This window comes from Chaetodon auriga, chromosome 12, assembly GCF_051107435.1.
Source record: "Chaetodon auriga isolate fChaAug3 chromosome 12, fChaAug3.hap1, whole genome shotgun sequence".
NCBI lineage: Eukaryota > Metazoa > Chordata > Actinopteri > Chaetodontiformes > Chaetodontidae > Chaetodon > Chaetodon auriga.
This window is the reverse complement of record NC_135085.1, coordinates 12,097,455-12,116,073: the sequence shown is the minus strand read 5'-3', so window position 1 is coordinate 12,116,073 and position 18,619 is coordinate 12,097,455. Positions and strand designations below refer to the sequence as shown.

Below are 18,619 nucleotides of genomic sequence, written 5' to 3'. Positions count from 1 at the left end.
AGGAACGCTGAGAAGAGCTTAATCTGGATGCCTACCAAGTGTACATCAGACAGTGAAACAGTCCGCAGCACAGAGACACTTGAAGCCAATCAGGGAGTTCACGCTTGAGTCTCATAATTGATCCAAAGCAGAGCACGGACCAAAAGTAAAACATGACCCATACCCAGTGTTCATTATAAAGCATTATTAAATGTTTTTGTTCATTGCTTCATAATGGGCAAGTGTTAATTTAAGCAAAAACTCAAGTGAACTTAATTCAGTACATCATTTTCAATTCCTCCATCCATTTTATACCACTTATCCTGCTCAAGGGTGTAATAAATTAACAAATTATATAACAAGGAGTGATTGTTATATAGTGATGGGAAGTACTGAGAAAAACATCATAATAAATAAGCCATAATATCTCTACTGGTCTATCATCGTCTGTTCATTCGGCTGATTGTGAAACAGGTATTAAATTGCACTCTATATTGTATCAAAGAGGTCTTACATTTAACTGTGTGAACCCTGCAGAAAGCCTGTGTAGAGCCGACAACCTCTTTCACCGTTTCAAGTGTTAGACAGGAATAATGTACTGTGTATAGTTGGATGAATATTCTTTTATTAGTTGCCTCTATGTTTTATGGATTAGCTGCTTGCGACTAATCACTTTGAGTAACTTGCGCTGCACTGAGTGAAACTGATCCAGACCAAAGCGATCAGTGTCATGGGATTTTGCCCATCAGGCTCCCTGCTGCGCCCGGCGCCCCTCGCTGAGGTCTCAGTGTTGGTGACGTTCAAAGTGAAAACATGACACACACACACACACACACACACACACACACACACACACACAGATGAAACGACCTTTTGGGCTCATCTCCCCTCTAATCCACTTAGCGTTGTCTACCGTCTGCCCACACGCCAGCCCAGACAGCTCCTGTCTGAATGCAGGGACTTTTCTAGTGTGTGTTGTTCAACAAACAGTCACTCCAACATTAAACTTATTTTTAGCCTGATGAAAGTAAACTGTTTTGCGGGATGTGATGTTTGTTGCAGAAGTTATTTGAGGACTGGAAGAGATTCTCTCCCCCTTAATGAACAAGCAGCACATACTTTTTTTGTCTTTTTTTTTTTTGTCTTGTGGGGTTTTATCTTAGCTTGTTTTAGCTTTTGTTTGTTGTGCTTTTCTTCCTCTGTGGCTGTCAGGCATTGTTCTTCATGCACTTTGCATCCCTCGCTGATGTTCAGTTTTGGCTGACTTTGATGCAGTTAGAGAACTGGGGCTGGAGTTCGGCTTTCTTAGCTTGTGCCACTTTTTGCTAACTAACGCTCAGTATTGGTGGCGCCTCACTTGGCTGCACTTCTCAGGAAAGATGCAGACATACATCAGCTCAGAAAAAATCACAGAGATCTGTGAAGTATTTTGGGGATCACCTGGTTAGAGGCGAAACAGTACAGTAGGAGGCTGCGTGAGTCAGAAAGTGTCTCTCGATTCGTGAAACATCATCCCCTGTACAAGGAGACAGTCATCAGCAGAGAGGTGATGCTTCTCCAAAGGATGATGAAGTGCGTCTGTGTGTGTGTGTGTGTGTGTGTGTGTGTGTGTGTGTGTGTGTGTGTGTGTGTGTGCGCGCGTGCAGGCGCGGGCGCTGTAAGCCTGTAGCTGTGCTGCAGACTCAAGGTGTCAGGAGTATACAGTATGAGAGGATTGAGACTGACAGTGTGGATATGTTACCTTGCATCCTCGGCTCAGCTGCTGACTACTCAGTGTGCATGCATGCACACAGTGTGTGTGTGTGTGTGTGTGTGTGTGTGTGTGTGTGTGTGTGTGAGAGAGAGAGAGAGAGAGAAAAAACTAGGCCCATGATTATCAAACCCTTAAGAATTAAACTGAAAATGCTTTGACGAGACACTAATTTGGAAATCAACTTCAAAATCAATTAAATGTCAGAGACATCTTCAAACACTAACTTAGCACCAGGCTGAAAAGTTTGAAGCCCATCACGCCTGTACCACACGCAGCAGTGATGTCACAGGATCCCAGAGTACACGTCTTCATCACTGCACCAAGATAAGAAGTTAAACCACTAAAGGAATACTAAAGAGCAGAAATTGCCAATCAGATGCAAGGACTTATCCCTCATCTACTCCATTATTCATTCTTCAACATCATCACACTTTACTCAGTCATGTATTTTCCTGCAAAAACATATCTGTAACATACAGCATCAAAAGTTGTTTAAACAGGACTCAACTAATGGTATATTTACTGAAACAGAAACAAAAAAAGAAAACCAGATAAGGAGACTTTAGAAGGCCACCACACTTTAAAGTGCAGACAAAAAGTGAAGAAAGCTAATGCCAGCTTTATTCATGTTGTTTGAATGCCTCTTAAACAAAAATCGTGACTCTTTCAGCACTGCAGTCATCTGATATCTATTCTTAACCACTGAAAGACTTCTGGAGCTGCTTTTGCTGTTGCTGAATAGCTTTTATTCTTAAACCTTCTTCTTCTTAAAAGAAAAACAATTAATTTTTTGGCCACAAGCAGTTGCTTATTTACACACCCAGAAGTTATGGAGCAACATTAGCATTTATTTGGGGTCGTGTTTGTGTCCACCTGGTGGATGTAAGTTCAATATTCACTCTCTTTCAACTCTGTGTTTGGTCTCTACCAACTCCTGAGGGAAACATCTGGCTCTTTAGCTGCTAAATGTTCCACTATGTTCACCATTTAGTCGCCAACCGTGTCTGTCTGCTGTGTGGTGCTGAGCTGGTGGTGTACAGTGGATTTTCAGAGGTTGCCGGAGAGCTAAAGAATGAGCTGCAATAATAGCCCACAATAATAATCCCAACAATGCTCCCTGCTGTCGAGTGGAGCTACAGATACAGGTGATAATTCAGGTGATAAATAGTTTTCATATTCTCATTCAACACGATTACAGATGCTTTATGTTCTCTTTAAGTTTCTCTTTTGGCAGTTTGACAAATACAGTCCTTGGTGTGCATTTGGTTTAGAGCTAAATACTGCAACAAATCTCCATCATGTGAAGTCATTAGTCACGTATTTAGTCCCATATTCTTATTTTCTGTCAATAATACAAGAAAGCATTCAAGATACTGTACACTCAAATAAGCCTATCTGACCCCACAGTTCCCTTTTTTGGAAGCATTCCTGAAACAGGGGAAACTATACTTGGTGTAAGGGAAGTGATCTCACCCTTAAGTCAGAATCCACGTCTGTGAGACCACATGATGTGTTACTACAGTTTATTTTTTAATGTTATTGTTAAAATATGTCACTGAAACACTACTGCAGCAGTCAAGTTGAAGGTTTGTGTTTTTGCCTCTAATCAGCTAAAGGTCAAACCAGGCAGCTTGTCAGTCTCAATCAGTTCACACTCGCTGCGTTTGTGAGTCAGACTTCTCAGAGGAAGAGGATGCAGCTACAGTAGGATTGCATGGCATCGAGCGCCGTCATGAGTATCGTCTCTCTTTGCAAACAACTGCAGTGTCCTTCACGCTGCAGTCCGCTGAGCTGTTTTTATTTGTGAACGTTGGGAGCTATGGCTTATGGTGACATTGTCTTGTGTCTCTGGGTGTCGCTGGGATGATGGTCATGATGTAGACAAACAATCGAGGCTTTGCGCATGTTGACCGAGTGTTTGTCTTCTGGTGATTCCTTCAGTGTTCTTTCTTTCTGTTCCAGTTTTTTTATTCATATTTTATCTTTGTGCTCCCACTCCAGGCATGGTGCGCCTCATCACTGTGGGGATCCTGCTCTGTGAGCCTCCACCCAGGGCTCCTTCCATTTTTGTTCTGCCTAATTATGTTGTGATGACAGTTTTCTTTTGTTATCGTCGCAAGTCTAAGTTTGGGCGTTGTTGTTTTTGTTTTTTACTTACAATGTGAGCACTGTGAATCCTTTATGAGGCTTTGATTAGCAGAGACACAAATAAACTCGACTTTTCAGGCTTACAAAAGAAGCTTTCATGTTGACTTGGACGAGGTGATATTTCTTGTAGATTCATATGGCCAAACTGAGAATTTCCACCCTTTAATGAAATCATAAATCTCTGCTTTGAGCAAATTTACCACAGTTGTCTTCTCTCCTGACGTTTACATTCGCGGTCTCTCCACCCCTTTAGTGCAGCTGTACCAGAGAGCTGCTAAGCTGTACTCCACGCTTGACTTGGGCTTAAAATGGAGTGACTAAGCACAGATTTAATATTGGACTTATAACTACTTAGCAATGGAAAGTACAAACTGTCAGCTTTCCTGTGAAAAGTAAAAATCTGTCAAGTTTGCACCTTGGTTTGTTTGCAACAATAAAATGTGAAAAGCTTTCTCTAATAACCTGCTGACTGCTCGACTGCTTCTACATCACTGATGCTAAATTGTGTCTCTTTGGGAGGTTTTTATTGAGTGCATGTGTGTTGGGGGAGTCCGTGTATGTGTGAGAGAAAGCGAAAGCAAAAAAGTCAGCCAGAGCTTAGGACGGAGGGATGCTAGGATTGAGGAGATCCACGCTCTGCTGGCCAAATATAAAGGCTTATAAAGGCTACCAGTCAACATGGATGACCTATTTACGGTCGGACACACTGCCACACAAACAGACAAACGCACTCCAGACAATGACCACAACCTTATTTTTCCTCCACAGCTATTTGGCAAGTGTCTTTTTGGCAACAGTGTTTTTAATCAGAGTACCCTGAACCAGTGTTTGAGACATCTGGCTGTGGTCATCAGTGTTGTGCCTGTGCATGCTGATGATGTATGTGTGATTGGACAGGGATGTTGTTCCCCAACATCTGCTCATTAGGCCAGTATCTAAAAGTTAGTTATTTTTAGCTTCTGGGCTGATTTTCCTCCCATTCTTCTCCTCGCTCTCCCTGGACAGCTGGTTTGTGGCAGAATCTACCTTCCTCACTGTCTGGATAGTCCTGATTTGCTACTGCTGTTGCCTTAATATCAGGAAAATGTTAATTTAGAGTTTGTATTGGGGATTTGGGGACTCCTAGTGTGATTTTATGTGTGTTTGGCTGTCCAAGTGTAGGAACTAGCTGTAAGACTGACCCTGTGCTCTTTAATGTTGAAGCAGAATATGGAAGTAGTCAGATCCACAGGACACAGGCTACTGACAAAGCCGCCTGCTGCAACAATAGTAGAAAGCTATCCCCAGTATTTGCCTTGAGAGTAAAAGTAAAGATGTGTATTTATTCACCTGCTCACTGGATGATGCCCAGACTCCCGTGGATCCATGTGTTTGAAGAAGTGTGTGTGTGTGTGTGTGTGTGTGTGTGTGTGTGTGTGTGTGTGTGTGTGTGTGTGTGTGTGTGTTTTAAGAATCCCTGCCTGTCCTTGAGTCCAGCAGTGAAGACTTTGTCTGCCTCCACGATGGCAGCTCATTGATTCATGTTCCTACTCTGCCACTGACCCGTAGGATGACTCTCACAGGGGGTGTGTAGAGACAGGTTACATCCATCAGAGCCAGGCAGATGTTCACTGACACACTCACAGACACTATATATATTTGCAATATCACAAGAAGAGTCTATGTTTGCAGCACATTGCACAGCACAGCAGTGCGTTCAGCTAAATGCTAATGTAGGCATGCTAAAATGCTCAAAATGATAATGCTAGCATTTTGATGTTTAGCAGGTATACTAAGCTGTATGTTTAACGTCTTAGTTTTGCATGTTAGCATGCTAACATCTGCAAATTAGCAATAAACACAAAGTACAGCTGATGCTGGTAGCAGTGTCATTAGTTTTAGAGGCATAAGAATTGATAGAATTTTGATTTTGAGTTTTGATAGTTGACAAGATACTTCACTCTGAATATCTCAATAAAAAAATTAATTCATGCAGCTAGAGGAAAAGTCAGATTGTGACTAAAGTCAGTAGGAGTCATCATCTGGGTACCCTGAATGTCTATACAAAATTTGGTGCGAACCATCCCATAGATGTTTGACGCAGAAGAGTTTGACCTGCTGATGGCGCTACAGGAGTCAGGAGATGACCAAAGTAATTAAGAGTCATCCTCAAGGGATCATGAATGTCTGAACAAAATCTAATAGCAATCCATTCGATAGTTTTCATGTTATTTTAATATAGACCAAAGTAACTGACAGAAAAAGGTGCCAGAAGAGAAAATATCATCGTCAGAGCCACAAAGATTATCTCTGCAGTGCAGGGACGCAGATGATAATTTTGTTTGATTTCGTCGTATAAATAGCTCGTTATTTCAGAACATCTGTATACTCGTGTTTACTCTCTAGGGCTCTATTCCACGGAGACGCTAAGGTTTGCTGCTCTGTTGTTGTGGTCATGGTGAGTTGTTGCTGGTTGACAGTGTGAGGCTGAGTTGCTGCTGAGAACTGGGTCAGTTTGTGCAGCAGTCTGCACAGCAACCTCTCTGTGCCTGCGTTTTGTCTCCCACCGAAACGGAAAATTGTGCCAGATTTCAACCAGATCCTTCAGATATGGGATCTGTAAACAGAGTGTTTTCCAGGCCTGTCAAAAAATTGTGGGCTTTATCAGCCCTGAGGCTTAGTAGATGAGACACAATCTCGGGGCTTTCTATGGCAGTTTGTGTGTGAGTGATCATGTGTGAAAATGTGTGAAAGAATTTATGTCTGGCATCATTTAAATTTAGCTTAAATCCCATTTCATCCTGTTTGATCACATTGATGCCAACGCATTGAAACAGTCAGATATGATTAGGTGTTCGAGAGGCTGTTTTCTAAATCCAGCTTGCTAGAAGAGTGGCGAATCTTGCAGCAAAGAGGGAATCTGGTGAGTTTTGGTGCTTCTAACTCTATGACCAGCCCTCTAAACACTGCCCATTAAGCAAAAACCAGCCCATATATTATTTATCTGTTTGGCTCTGCTTCCCTTCGCTGGCAGCATCAGAGTACATTTTAACATGATACTCCCCAGTGATGATAATATATTCTCTCTCATTTCCACTTCATCTGGAAAACAAGCAACCAAGCAAATAGTCAAGAGTTAACATCTGGGGGTTCCTGGTGAGCATTTCTAGCATGAGAGCAAAAAACTTCCTATTTCCACACTCGTGAGCTCAGTAGCTTTTTCCTAAAGTTTAAAAGTATTCATGCTAACTAGATGGACATTGAGTTGTGTTCCAGATCTAATGCCAGGTGCTCTTTGACTGTCTCTGAGTTGAAAACAGCGTGTGGGAGAGATGACAGGTTGCCTGAAGGAATGTTAAAGCACGAGTGATTCATCTCATCTCCGTGCAAGGAGGACCAAAATTCTTTTTAATTCATAGCCAGCAAAATGCCACGTCCTACGCATACATGGATCAGCACATACCTGATCAAACGCATGATATGACTTAAGCGCAGAATGATTCAGACACCTCACATTTCTTATGTGCGGCATGCGTGGCTTCCAGGCATAGCATGATTGTTGAGGAGCGCAGTCTGTGTTTATGCGTGGTGATGATAAATTCATTGTGTTTGTCAAAATGGAGCAGACGGTCTCAGTGCTGCAAGGAGAGCTGAGGAGATGCAACATGTATGAATTCAGTCGAAGTAAGACGCTCCCACCGTCCCAGTTCCACAACTGAAGTCAGATTAATTAGTGAAAAGACAAATGATCTTAAGTATCTAACATGGATCCATGTTCCTGTAATGGGGTCTACGTCAGTTTTATTTTAATGGCATGTCACGATACGTCTCAAATCTGCACAGCTTTCTGTACGATATTACTTAAACTTAGATATCCATAGATAATTTATAGCCGTGTGGATGTAATTTTTATGAGCTTGGAACATGATAGATGGTAGATTCTCTGCCTTTGTTCATTCTTCTCATATTTTTCTATGTCTTCCCTCTCTCTTTGCTTTCATCTTCTTCCTGTCTTCCCTCTGTGTCATCTTGCAGGTGTATGGTGCACTGACCCTGCCTGCGACAGGCGAGGAGTCAGAGGACCAGGGCCATGATTGGCTCTCCTGGCCCTGGTGGGCGTGCCTTAGTGCCATGGCCGAGGGTATGGCGATGGGTCCTGGGTGCATCCCTGGTTGCCATAATAACCCTGACGCTGCCAGGAAGTAGCCAAGCCTGTCCGCCACGGTGCGAGTGTTCGGCTCAGCTGAGGTCAGTGTCGTGCCAGCGGCGGCGGCTCACTAATATCCCAGAGGGCATCCCCACAGAGACACAACTTCTGGACCTCAGCAAGAACCGGCTCCGCTGGGTGCAAGCAGGTGACCTAGCACCATACCCGCGCCTTGAGGAAGTGGACCTCAGTGAGAACCTCATCGCCACATTAGAGCCCAATGCCTTCGCCACCCTCCAGAGTCTTAAAGTGCTGAAGTTAAGGGGGAACCAGCTGAAGTTAGTGCCCATGGGGGCGTTCGCCAAGCTGGGAAATCTGACTAGCCTGGACCTGAGCGAGAACAAGATGGTGATTTTATTGGACTACACCTTCCAGGATCTAAGAAATCTGAAACATCTGGAGGTGGGAGACAATGACCTGGTGTATATATCACACAAGGTAAGCTCTCCAGCATCTTGTCGGTATCATGACTGTGCTACTGATGAAAGACTAGATGGAAGGACATGTTCTTTATTTATTAAAATCCTCCTTGGAAATTAGATCCCAGAGGATCACACTTTCATATTGATAGTACTGGAATATATTCTGTGGTTTTAAATAGACATTAATGCCAAGCTGCTATTTGCCAGTCATAGTGCCTGTAGCAATGCCTTCTTTGGCTCAGAAATATGTAGTTCGATGCTTTAGGAAATAGGCTTATTCCCTTTCTTGCCAAGAGTTAGATGAGAGAATTGATATCACTCTCATGTTTGTACGCTAAATATGAAGTTAGAACCAGCGGCTGGTTCGTTAAGCTTGGCACAAAGACTGAAAACAGGGCCAACAGCTAGCCTGGCTCTGTTCAAAGGTAACAAAATCCACCTACCAACAGCTCTAAAGCTCATGAATTAACATGTTATATTTCATTTGTTTAATCCATACAGAAACTGTGTGCAAAAGTGACAAATTAGGGTTATGTGCAGGACTATTTTTTGTTTGAGTTTCGTGATTACCTGAAGTCTCTGTGACGACAAGACTCCTGGGAGACAATTTTTTTAGCTGTTTCCCTTCATTTCCAGTCTTTTTGTTAAGCTAATGACCGGCTGCTGTCTGTAGCCTTACATTTAAATGTTGAACTATTCCTTTAACAAAGAAAGATTCATATTCATCTAACCTATTCCCATCCCCAGGTCGTCAAATACTACCGTTTTGTCACAGCCGCACATCTTATGTAATGATTTAAATATCTTTATCCTCCTGATTCCCAGGCATTCTCAGGGCTGCTGGGGCTGGAAGATCTCACAATAGAGCGCTGCAACCTGACATCCATCTCTGGCCAGACGCTGTCTTACCTCCGCAGCCTGGTCACCCTCCGCCTCCGTCACCTCAGCATCATTGCCCTGGAGGACCAAAACTTCCGCAAGCTCTCCAACCTGCGTGGTCTGGACATCGATCATTGGCCATACCTGGAGTATATCTCCCCTCTTAGTTTCCAGGGCCTGGACCTCCACTGGCTCTCAATTACCAACACCAACATCACCTCTGTCCCTTCCGCTTCCTTCAAGAACCTGGTGCACCTCACCCACCTCAACTTGTCCTACAATCCCATCACCACATTAGAGCCCTGGGCCTTCAGAGACCTGCTGAGGCTGAAGGAGCTCATCATGGTAAGCACAGGGTTGATGACAGTGGAGCTCCATGCCCTTGGAGGCCTCCGACAGATCCGGGTCCTCAACTTCTCCTCCAACGATCTGCAGACTCTGGAAGAGGGCTCCTTCCACTCTGTCAACAGTCTGGAGACCCTCAGAGTGGATGGGAACCCCCTGATGTGTGACTGCCGTCTGTTGTGGATCCTGCAAAGACGCAAGACCCTCAACTTTGACGGCAGAGTGCCGGTGTGTGCGGGGCCGGTGGAGGTGCAAGGGGTGAGCCTTAGCGCCTTCACCGATTCTGCACTCTTCGATCACTTTACATGCCAGAAACCTAAGATACGCAACCGTAAGCTGCAGCAGGTAATGAAGATGATTGCATTTAGGTTTAATACCAAGCAAAAAATGAATAAATGCTCATGGTTTGATTACATAGGTTATGCTTATTTATTCTAAGCACAAAAAGTATTCTGTAATGCTGGCAGATTTTGCTGTGTATATATACTGCTGTGTTTTTCTGACCCTCCTGCATTTATTGGTCCATGCACTCCTTTCCTCCACCTCCCACAGGTGATTGCTCGTGAGGGCCAGCCAGTGAGTTTTCTGTGTCGAGCTGAAGGAGAACCTGTACCTGCTATTGTCTGGATTTCCCCACAGCGCAGACGGATCACAGCTAAGAGTTCAGGGCGCATTACTGTCCTCCCTAGTGGCACCCTGGAGATCCGCTACGCCCAGCTTACTGACAGCGGAACATACATCTGCATTGCCAGTAATGCTGGAGGCAATGACACCTACTTCGCCACACTCACAGTGCGTGGCCAGCCACTGGATGCCGCCTCAGCCTTCTTTCTCAACCGATCGCTGTACAGCGGCGACTTCTTCAACGACACAAATCTGAACAGCACACGTGTTTTCCTCAAGTTCACCTTGGACCTGACCACCATCTTGGTCTCCACAGCAATGGGTTGCATCACCTTCCTGGGGGTTGTCCTCTTCTGTTTCCTGCTGTTGTTCGTGTGGAGCCGGGGACGCGGCCAACGCAAGAACAACTTCACAGTGGAGTACTCTTTCCGGAAATCTGAACCCGCCACTGGAGGCTCCTCAGGAGGGACCAGGAAGTTCAACATGAAGATGATATGAAACAACGCAGCCAGGGGTCCCTCGGGGGAGGCATGAGCACGTCCCAAAAACGTGTTTGACACACACAAACACACACAGCCACTGACTCGCAAAGAAGTTTGAAAGCACAAGTTCCCGTCTATGGCTCTATTCAAAATTGAGCGCCCACATCAAAACTGGAGCCATGACTCGATTTGGTTTGATTTGCGAATGAAAACAAAACGACCCTGATTTCTCTGTCTCATAGTGGTTTTATTCAGCTTGTGGTGAAAACATGTTTGAAAGATACTGCAAGGCACTACAGTATTGATAGATTTGAAAGAGCTACTGATCATCCAAGCTTGATAAGAATATTAGAGTTAAGAATTATAGGAGATAAGTTTGGAAATTGGCATGATTATTGAGCTGTGGAATAGTAGTAGTCCTGTCTCTCCAATACATTAATAAGAAAATGAAATAAATTTCCTATACACTTAAATTTCCCTTCACTGTATTCTGTGCAGTCAGGGATTTTAATGGGAATGTATTGCAGGGAGACCTGGCTACCACCCATTTATAGAATTTGTAGCTATTCTCTTCTCAAGTCTGCCTTGTTAAGAATCATGCATGTAGAAATGCAGTTGAGCGTTAAGTTGTAAGTTCATACCTCTGAATAAAACAAATTGCTTTGAAAGACAGTTTGAATATGTTTTTCTATACAACATATAACAGCCACCTCTATCTATTCTGACCACGGCTGAACAGTGAGGAGGGTTCTGTAGGGTCAAACACTTCATTTGACGTTATCATGTAACATTTGCTTTCATGAGCTAAATGTAAAATATGTTCCGATAACAATATCTGATAAGGAGCGATGGATTGGAGCTTTTTAGCCTTAAAAGACAAACAGACAAAAGAAACACGATTCGGCCGTTTTCTTCTTTGTGAGATTTTGCGACAACGTTAGCTGTGTGAGTTTGGGACGAGCGCACCGGCCGAGAGTTGCCGTGGCTGCCTGTGGCCCGGAGAGTTTGGTTAGGAAGTCAAGCCCACCGGACACGGGCTGCCACAGTAACCAGAGCAACCAACACAAGAGAGAGCAAGGGTGACCGGGGCTGGTGGCCAGTGGAAGGTTGCTGGGTAGACTGGGAGGGAGGGAGAATAAAGAAGTCAATGTCATGCCCTTTCATCTACAGGAGAGGGTCGACCTGCCGGCCTCCAGCCTTCGTCCCTGCCCTCTGCTGTGTTGGTGGATGCCTGGCCTTCCCAGCGCTGCCAGGGGGGAGCAGCCTGGAGAGTTGGGTCATACTCAGAGGTAGACAGAGGACACACAGTGACGCTGTGGGGGGCTTCACATGAACATGAACACACAAACTCATGTGGAAAACACATTGCAACACATGTACAGCACCTTTTGTCAGGAAAAGTGAAATAACTACCCTCCAGAGTGAGTGCAGCCACACATATTTACTCGGTTGAAGTAAAACATTGCAGCAATACTGTCTGTGGAGCCATAAAGCCAAAATTCATTCTGTGAGAGAGAACTAATGAAAATTTGTGAGTGAAAAACAAAGCCATAGTATGTGTCGCTCGTTTTTTTTATACAGTAACATGAGCATGACTCAGTTACATCATAACAGTTATTGCTACTGCCATCTTACAAGCTGTCATGATGATCACAAGACCATCTGCTGTCACTGGGCTTGCATAAAGTTGCAGCCCATAACACACACACACACACACACTCAGCAGAGGGAATGAAGACATGAATCCACATCAAGGTTATCTGGATTGCCAGGAACAACAGTCACAGTTACACATGAATAAACATACAAACTGATAAAGCAGTGTGGCTGACTGCTCTCTCTCTGTCTCTGAGACGGTCGGTGTGCGAATGTCTCTGCCCCCCTAGCCCAGTGCATCCCCCCCTCCTCACCCCTATCCCCCACACACCCCCACTGGGTCCTCCTTTGGGAGGGGTCCCTGGCTGGAGACCGAGGATTCAAATGTAAATGAAGTCGTGTTAACCCTACCCACGCCATGTGCATTGTATAGTGGAGAGTCGTACTGTGGTTTTAAAATGAAAAAAACAACAAAAGCCTTTTTTTGAAGTGTTCTGTTGCTTCTTGTTTGTCCTCCATTTTAATTTCCTCAGTTGTTGTTCTCCGTGACCGTTTGGCTGTTTACGGTTTTGAAGTTCCTTGTCCTCCGTGTGGGACCGTTCTGTTCTCAACACCTAGAAATGTTCCCATTGTACAGTGCATGTGCCTGTTTGCATCTCAGCGTGCTTATCAGCTGAAACCAGGCAGAGCAATATTCTTAAGTAAGGAGATATCATCTAAAGCAGCGGTTCCTAGTGATGAAAAAACATCTGTTACACAAACTTTTATCTGTTTTTTTTCATGAATACTGCAGCTTTACCTCATCAATTCAAACTTAGCCTCGTCAAAACTAGCCCAGTTAAAAATGTTAACCAGAAATTCACTAAATTAAAACAGTTTGCACCACACATACTAGTTCTACATGGAGATTAGTTGTTCATATTTACACACACAGTAGCAGCCAGGAGTAAGTGTATGCACTACTACTTCACAGCACTGTCTCGTAGCACCTATTTCCAATTGGACTAGAAAGTTGTTACTCTTGTTTCTTACTCTCCCGTCCAGAACCTTGCTTGTGATGTTTGAAAATCTCATATGTACATCGCTTTGGATAAAAGTGTCGGCCAAATGGAAAAATTTTGATTGTAATTGCATGGCTAACAGACAAAACTTTACTGGAGAGTAAAAAACGTGATATGGTCAACATATCTGACAATAATCATAATAACAATAATAATGATGATAACGTTAATTGGGAATATTTCACCCAATATCTCTCAGATAGCAAATTGTGGTAATAATGCTTGGTTAGCGTAATGCTACAGTGGCTTTCTCTTTATGTACTTGATAGCTATTGATCAGGCCTAGTGATCGATTTACACATTACTGGAGTCCTTAAGAGCTAGCTGATATATTAAATCACTAGTTGAAACTAGCTAGTCACTAAGAACTTAGGAAGGATTTTACACACAGACATAGAGACAGATCTACAGAGCTCGAACAGATCATGTTACCTAGCATGAAGTAAAGGAATCAACATATCTCACCTGGCACGTAGGACACTTAATCAAAATACTGTTTGATAAGATTTTAAATTACATTTCACCAGAACATACAGTAGGCCTGTGACTCAGACTGCAAATCAGAATGCCAATAATGTCAAACTAAATGGTCACGTTGGTTAGATCAGCATGATGATGTGCACTCATTCAAAATTAATGCTAACTCTGACACTTATATTTCTCCATGCTTGAAAATATTGATAAAACAATGTCATGCATTAATTTACAAAGAGTTTAACATGCTGTTTGCATACATCGCCAAGATCTTTATGAACTAAGATATTTCAGGTTTTAATGACATCCTGATTTACTTAATCTGGGGATAATTGAGGATAATTGATAAGAATCTAGGAAGGACTTTACACACAACTTAATGAAAGATTTCTGAGTAACTGCTGCCATTCAGCTGACTGATGTGTGGAGTAGCAAGTACACATTGCTTCATTTTAATGGAAGTACTGTGAAAAGTTGGGAACTACTCATTTAAATCACACTAACTAGAACACTGCATAAAGGCAAGTTTACAGTTTGGAAATCAATTGCCCCAGGTAAGAGCGAACCTCAGACTCTCCAAACTTTTGCAAAATGAATCGTGTAAACTCAGTTTTGGTCCCTTGTGAGGGATGATGAAACCTCGGCTTCTGTGTCAGGATGAATAACTGAACAGCTGTTAAAGTTTCATGAGGCCGAATGAGAATAGATGAACAAATTGGCCTGGTTTTCATACCGCATTTAACAGTGTCAGCGGCCATTTTTGTGTTGAGAACAGGACGTTGCCTTCACGGATGTCTCCTCTCCCTGAGCAGACCCTTTCGTTTTTCCATTCCCCCGTATTTCTCAGTGAAAATTAGGTTTAGAAGACAGTGAGAATGTCTGTAGTGATTGTCGATGGTGTTATTGTGTACACATCAATCACAAATGTAAGCGTAGATGAGGGTGTGTTTCATTTTATTATCTTCTTCTCCTTCTCCTCCTCTTTACCGTCCTCCCCCCCTCTTCCTGTCCCCTGTCTTCTTAACATTTCCAACCCTCGTTGTCCCTGTTCACAGTATTAGGCTGGAATATGGTTGTGTGGTAGTAGACACGTGTACTGTGCGGTCGGTGAGTCAGTGTTGTCGTGTTATGATTTGTTGCTCCTCGTGATGCCATCGAACACGGAGCAGTGATTGGATCAGTGGAGACAAACGATGAAAGGGGTGACCCAGGTTCCCAAAAAAAACAATGGTTCCCATTTCACGCCCTACTCATTCCTGAAGAACCATTTCTGAAACTTTCTCGCTCTGCGCAGTGCCACTCTGGGATCTTTCTCCGGATATGAAAACCCATGGACTGTACTGTATGTATTTTCTCTGATAAATTCTTGTCACACTTAAACTGACAACAGTAGAAAGGGGGGTGGGTTGTTGTAATGCCATGGCTATGAGCCTACACTCACTTTCTGCCTACTGTGGTACACTGAGTCATTGTGACAAAAAGTAGCATTAAAGCAGTCCATTCACTGAAAACTGACATTTTCATGTTGGTCAGGGTTGAAAATAAGTGCTTGTGTCTGTTCAAGCGTCACAGGTCCTTGAAAAGCTGGAAGAACTCATTTTACTTAAGCTAAATGCCCTGAAAAAAATCTTTAATGCCCCCTCCAGATTAAACTTCCTCCCATTATGAAAGGTTTTAGCGATGATTTAGTGATGATTTTAATTGCTAGAACTGACACTTTGCCAAACAATTGTTCATCAGCTCTCTGTACAAGAAAAAGGTGCCAGTACACACAGCTTTGCCGGCAAGCCATCGCTTCAGTCTGGCTGACAGAGTCTCTGTGTTTGAGGATACCAGTGGAGCTGAGCTTGATTCATCTCCTCTGCCGTGATACTTGAGAAAGTAGGCTGAGTCGATCCCCCGCTCCCTCCTCCGGTTCGTCCTTGCCTGGGGTTGGTGTACTGTAGTCTAGACGCCCCATTTACAACATCAGCAGCAACCTCACTATTAGGATACCTTCCGCTGGGGAACTCTTCAAAGACGCAGACCAAAATAAGACAAACCCTGAGACGCCAATAATCATGGCATCATCACCAGCCAAGTCTGAATTCCTCTTCTGTTTCTGTTCTGCTTCTCGAATAAAAGGAGGCTTTTCTTTCAGACCTCTGAAGAGAGCAGTCTTACCTTTAAGACTGCATTTCTCCAGCATTTGGTTCCTGTCATTTCCGCCTCCATATTAGCTCTAAATGAATCCATCTTTTACTCCAGATCTTACAGCTGCTGCTGTGATTGGATTAGACTTGAGTTGAATTATCAGAGCCGAGAGGAGCAGTAATGGGATGACAGAGAAGCAAGCTCGACTGATTGGGTGATTACTTGGCTTATTAGTCCCATTTCCATAACAGGCCTCTCAGAGAAGTGTGTCACAGAAATACTGTTTTAATTATTTTACCTTTTTACATATGTGTTAGACAGAAATATTACCTGTGGTGGTTTTCTCTAATTGTACAAAGAGATGGTCATCGTGAACTGATATTCAGGCATAATTGGGCATGAAGCAGAGCATTACTGTAGGATTGTTTTAAGCACTGTGGACAGACATCTGCTTAACCTTGACCAGATAAATGCAAGTGCCCCCCTTTCTATGTGACAATACTGACCCCTGGTGGTCAGTCTGTGTAACAGCAACAGATGGGCCCATACTGCTGATGCTGATGTACAAGCACTGTATGTGGTGGGAAAATAAATAGATAACAGCTTTGGGTCTCATCCAGTGAAACACTGGACAGAGCAAATTGACTGTTAGCTTCATGAGTCAGTGCTTCGCTGATTATCTTATAGCCATAGCGTGACCTCCTCTCCGCTCTGGGCGTCTGAGGCGTTGTTTGAGTTATCATGGAGAGGCCTCCATCTTATCAAATCCAACAGTTCTGACCTGGTTTGCTGGGACTCAGTCTGTAGATTAGACAAACACTTTCTGATGCCCCCTCCGGTCTCACCACCATCACAACAAACAATAACAAAGCATAAGAAAATGTCATAGTATCATTCTTTCTCTGTATATGACTGAGAGCTGATCCACAAATGATCAGTCCCTCTCTAGAGAAAAAAAAAAAACTTTCTTTCTTGTGGTCTTAGCAGGTTTAATCTATGCATGCCTTTTGTATACAGTGATTGGTCTTGCCAAACTCTCACCTACACCTGTATGGAGAGCTATGGGTGCCATTGTTGCTGGCCATGGGACTGGTTGAAACAAACTAAGAGCAAGTGAGACCATTAATGTGTTTTTAATCTGGTGCAAATAAACAACCAGGGGCAAATGATCACCTGTATCTCTGAATATTTCAATGCAGTGTGCATCTTACAAAAGAAGCATTTGTTTACTTGGGATGATTGTACTTTTACACATATCTATCCACACACAGGGGATCTGCTCAAATGTGTAAGCTGTAGATAAACTGATTGATATTCCAAGCAGGATGGTGGGACTGATCAATGCTGTATGGGGATAGGATTATTAATGGCATACTTTCATTGATCTATCTTGAACCTTGTCACTCTCCCACAGTCCCTCTGGAGTAGGAGGCGGCGTACCGAGCTCTTACAGACCTGGTTGGCACTCATTCCTAGGTTTCCACGTTGCCTTTTAAGATGATTTCTCTTTTCTTCTTTTGAGAACGAGATGGTGCCAGTTTTTATTTTCCCAGGTCTGAGCCGACGTTACGCTCTCTTGCCTCTCCAGAGGAAGCTGTTGTTGGTGCAGCTCTGTATTTGTTGGAGCCTTCTAATGGAAAATAATGAATTGTGTGTGTCAAATTTGGCTGGGATAAACTTATTCTCCCTCTTTCTCTCTCTCTTTTCTCTCTCTGTCTTTTCTCTCTGTCAACCTGGCACCAACCTCGTTAAACATTTCAGAATATTTTTTTCATGGATCGCTCTTAGTTTTTGCACTAATGCACATTTGTTCCTCATTGATGCAGTTGTTATACTGACTTCTGAAACCTAGGAATGGGTGCTGAGCGCTCCAATTAAATGCAGAGCTAGCACATCAGACTGTACCTGAATAAACTTTCTATCGTGTACCGTGATTTGTGGATCCTTGGATGTGAAGAACAGAAACTGTACATATTAGATCTATTAGCCATATCATGTCATCTAATCTGTAGACCTCCTTGCCATGTCTGACAGAGGACAATGACTGTTGAACTGTAAATAGTGTAGGTAGAGTTATATAGGATTTAACTGCTGCTTCTTTTCTCCAGGGATCACCCATGTTTTGCTCAGTCCCATGGCTGCTTGGTCTCAAAGGGAAGGATGAGACAATAATGTACTTGTCTATAAAACACATATGAGTTCTTTTTTTATTTCAGTGTATGTTTTATATACTGTCTGTCTTGTAAAAGAACTCCTTTTGGTCATAAAAGCATGATGTGACTCTGTCAAAAGTGTCCCGCGTCTCTTCTCGTTACCTGCTTATGAAACACGCGAGCTACACGACATGTCCAATTCAAACACCATGGACGTTTGTCTAACAGCCGCCTCGATGCTGGGTGCAAGTATTAGTGTTACAAATAAGACGCTATTGTGCAAATGTTTATATAAATACATACACACAATATTTAAAGCTGCTAGTACTTGTAATAGAGGGGGCTTGCTCATAGACAAACCCACAGATGACTATCCCCTGCAGT

General features: G+C 43.3%; 1 protein-coding gene across 2 annotated transcripts in view; it reads left to right on the top strand.

Annotated features, from left to right (window-relative positions):
* The window catches only part of lingo3b (leucine rich repeat and Ig domain containing 3b), a 36,220-nt gene extending 17,844 nt beyond the window's left edge, over positions 1-18,376 (top strand). The window contains exons 2-4 of one of the 2 annotated variants that reach the window (XM_076744700.1): positions 7,895-8,504; positions 9,314-10,057; positions 10,265-18,376. In XM_076744700.1, the coding sequence (XP_076600815.1) occupies positions 7,950-8,504; positions 9,314-10,057; positions 10,265-10,834 (1,869 nt within the window). In that variant the 5' untranslated portion in view covers positions 7,895-7,949 and the 3' untranslated portion in view covers positions 10,835-18,376. The remainder of the gene's footprint in view (positions 1-7,894; positions 8,505-9,313; positions 10,058-10,264) is intronic. The other variant, XM_076744701.1, reaches the window with a different exon arrangement.
* Positions 18,377-18,619: the final 243 nt, after the last annotated feature.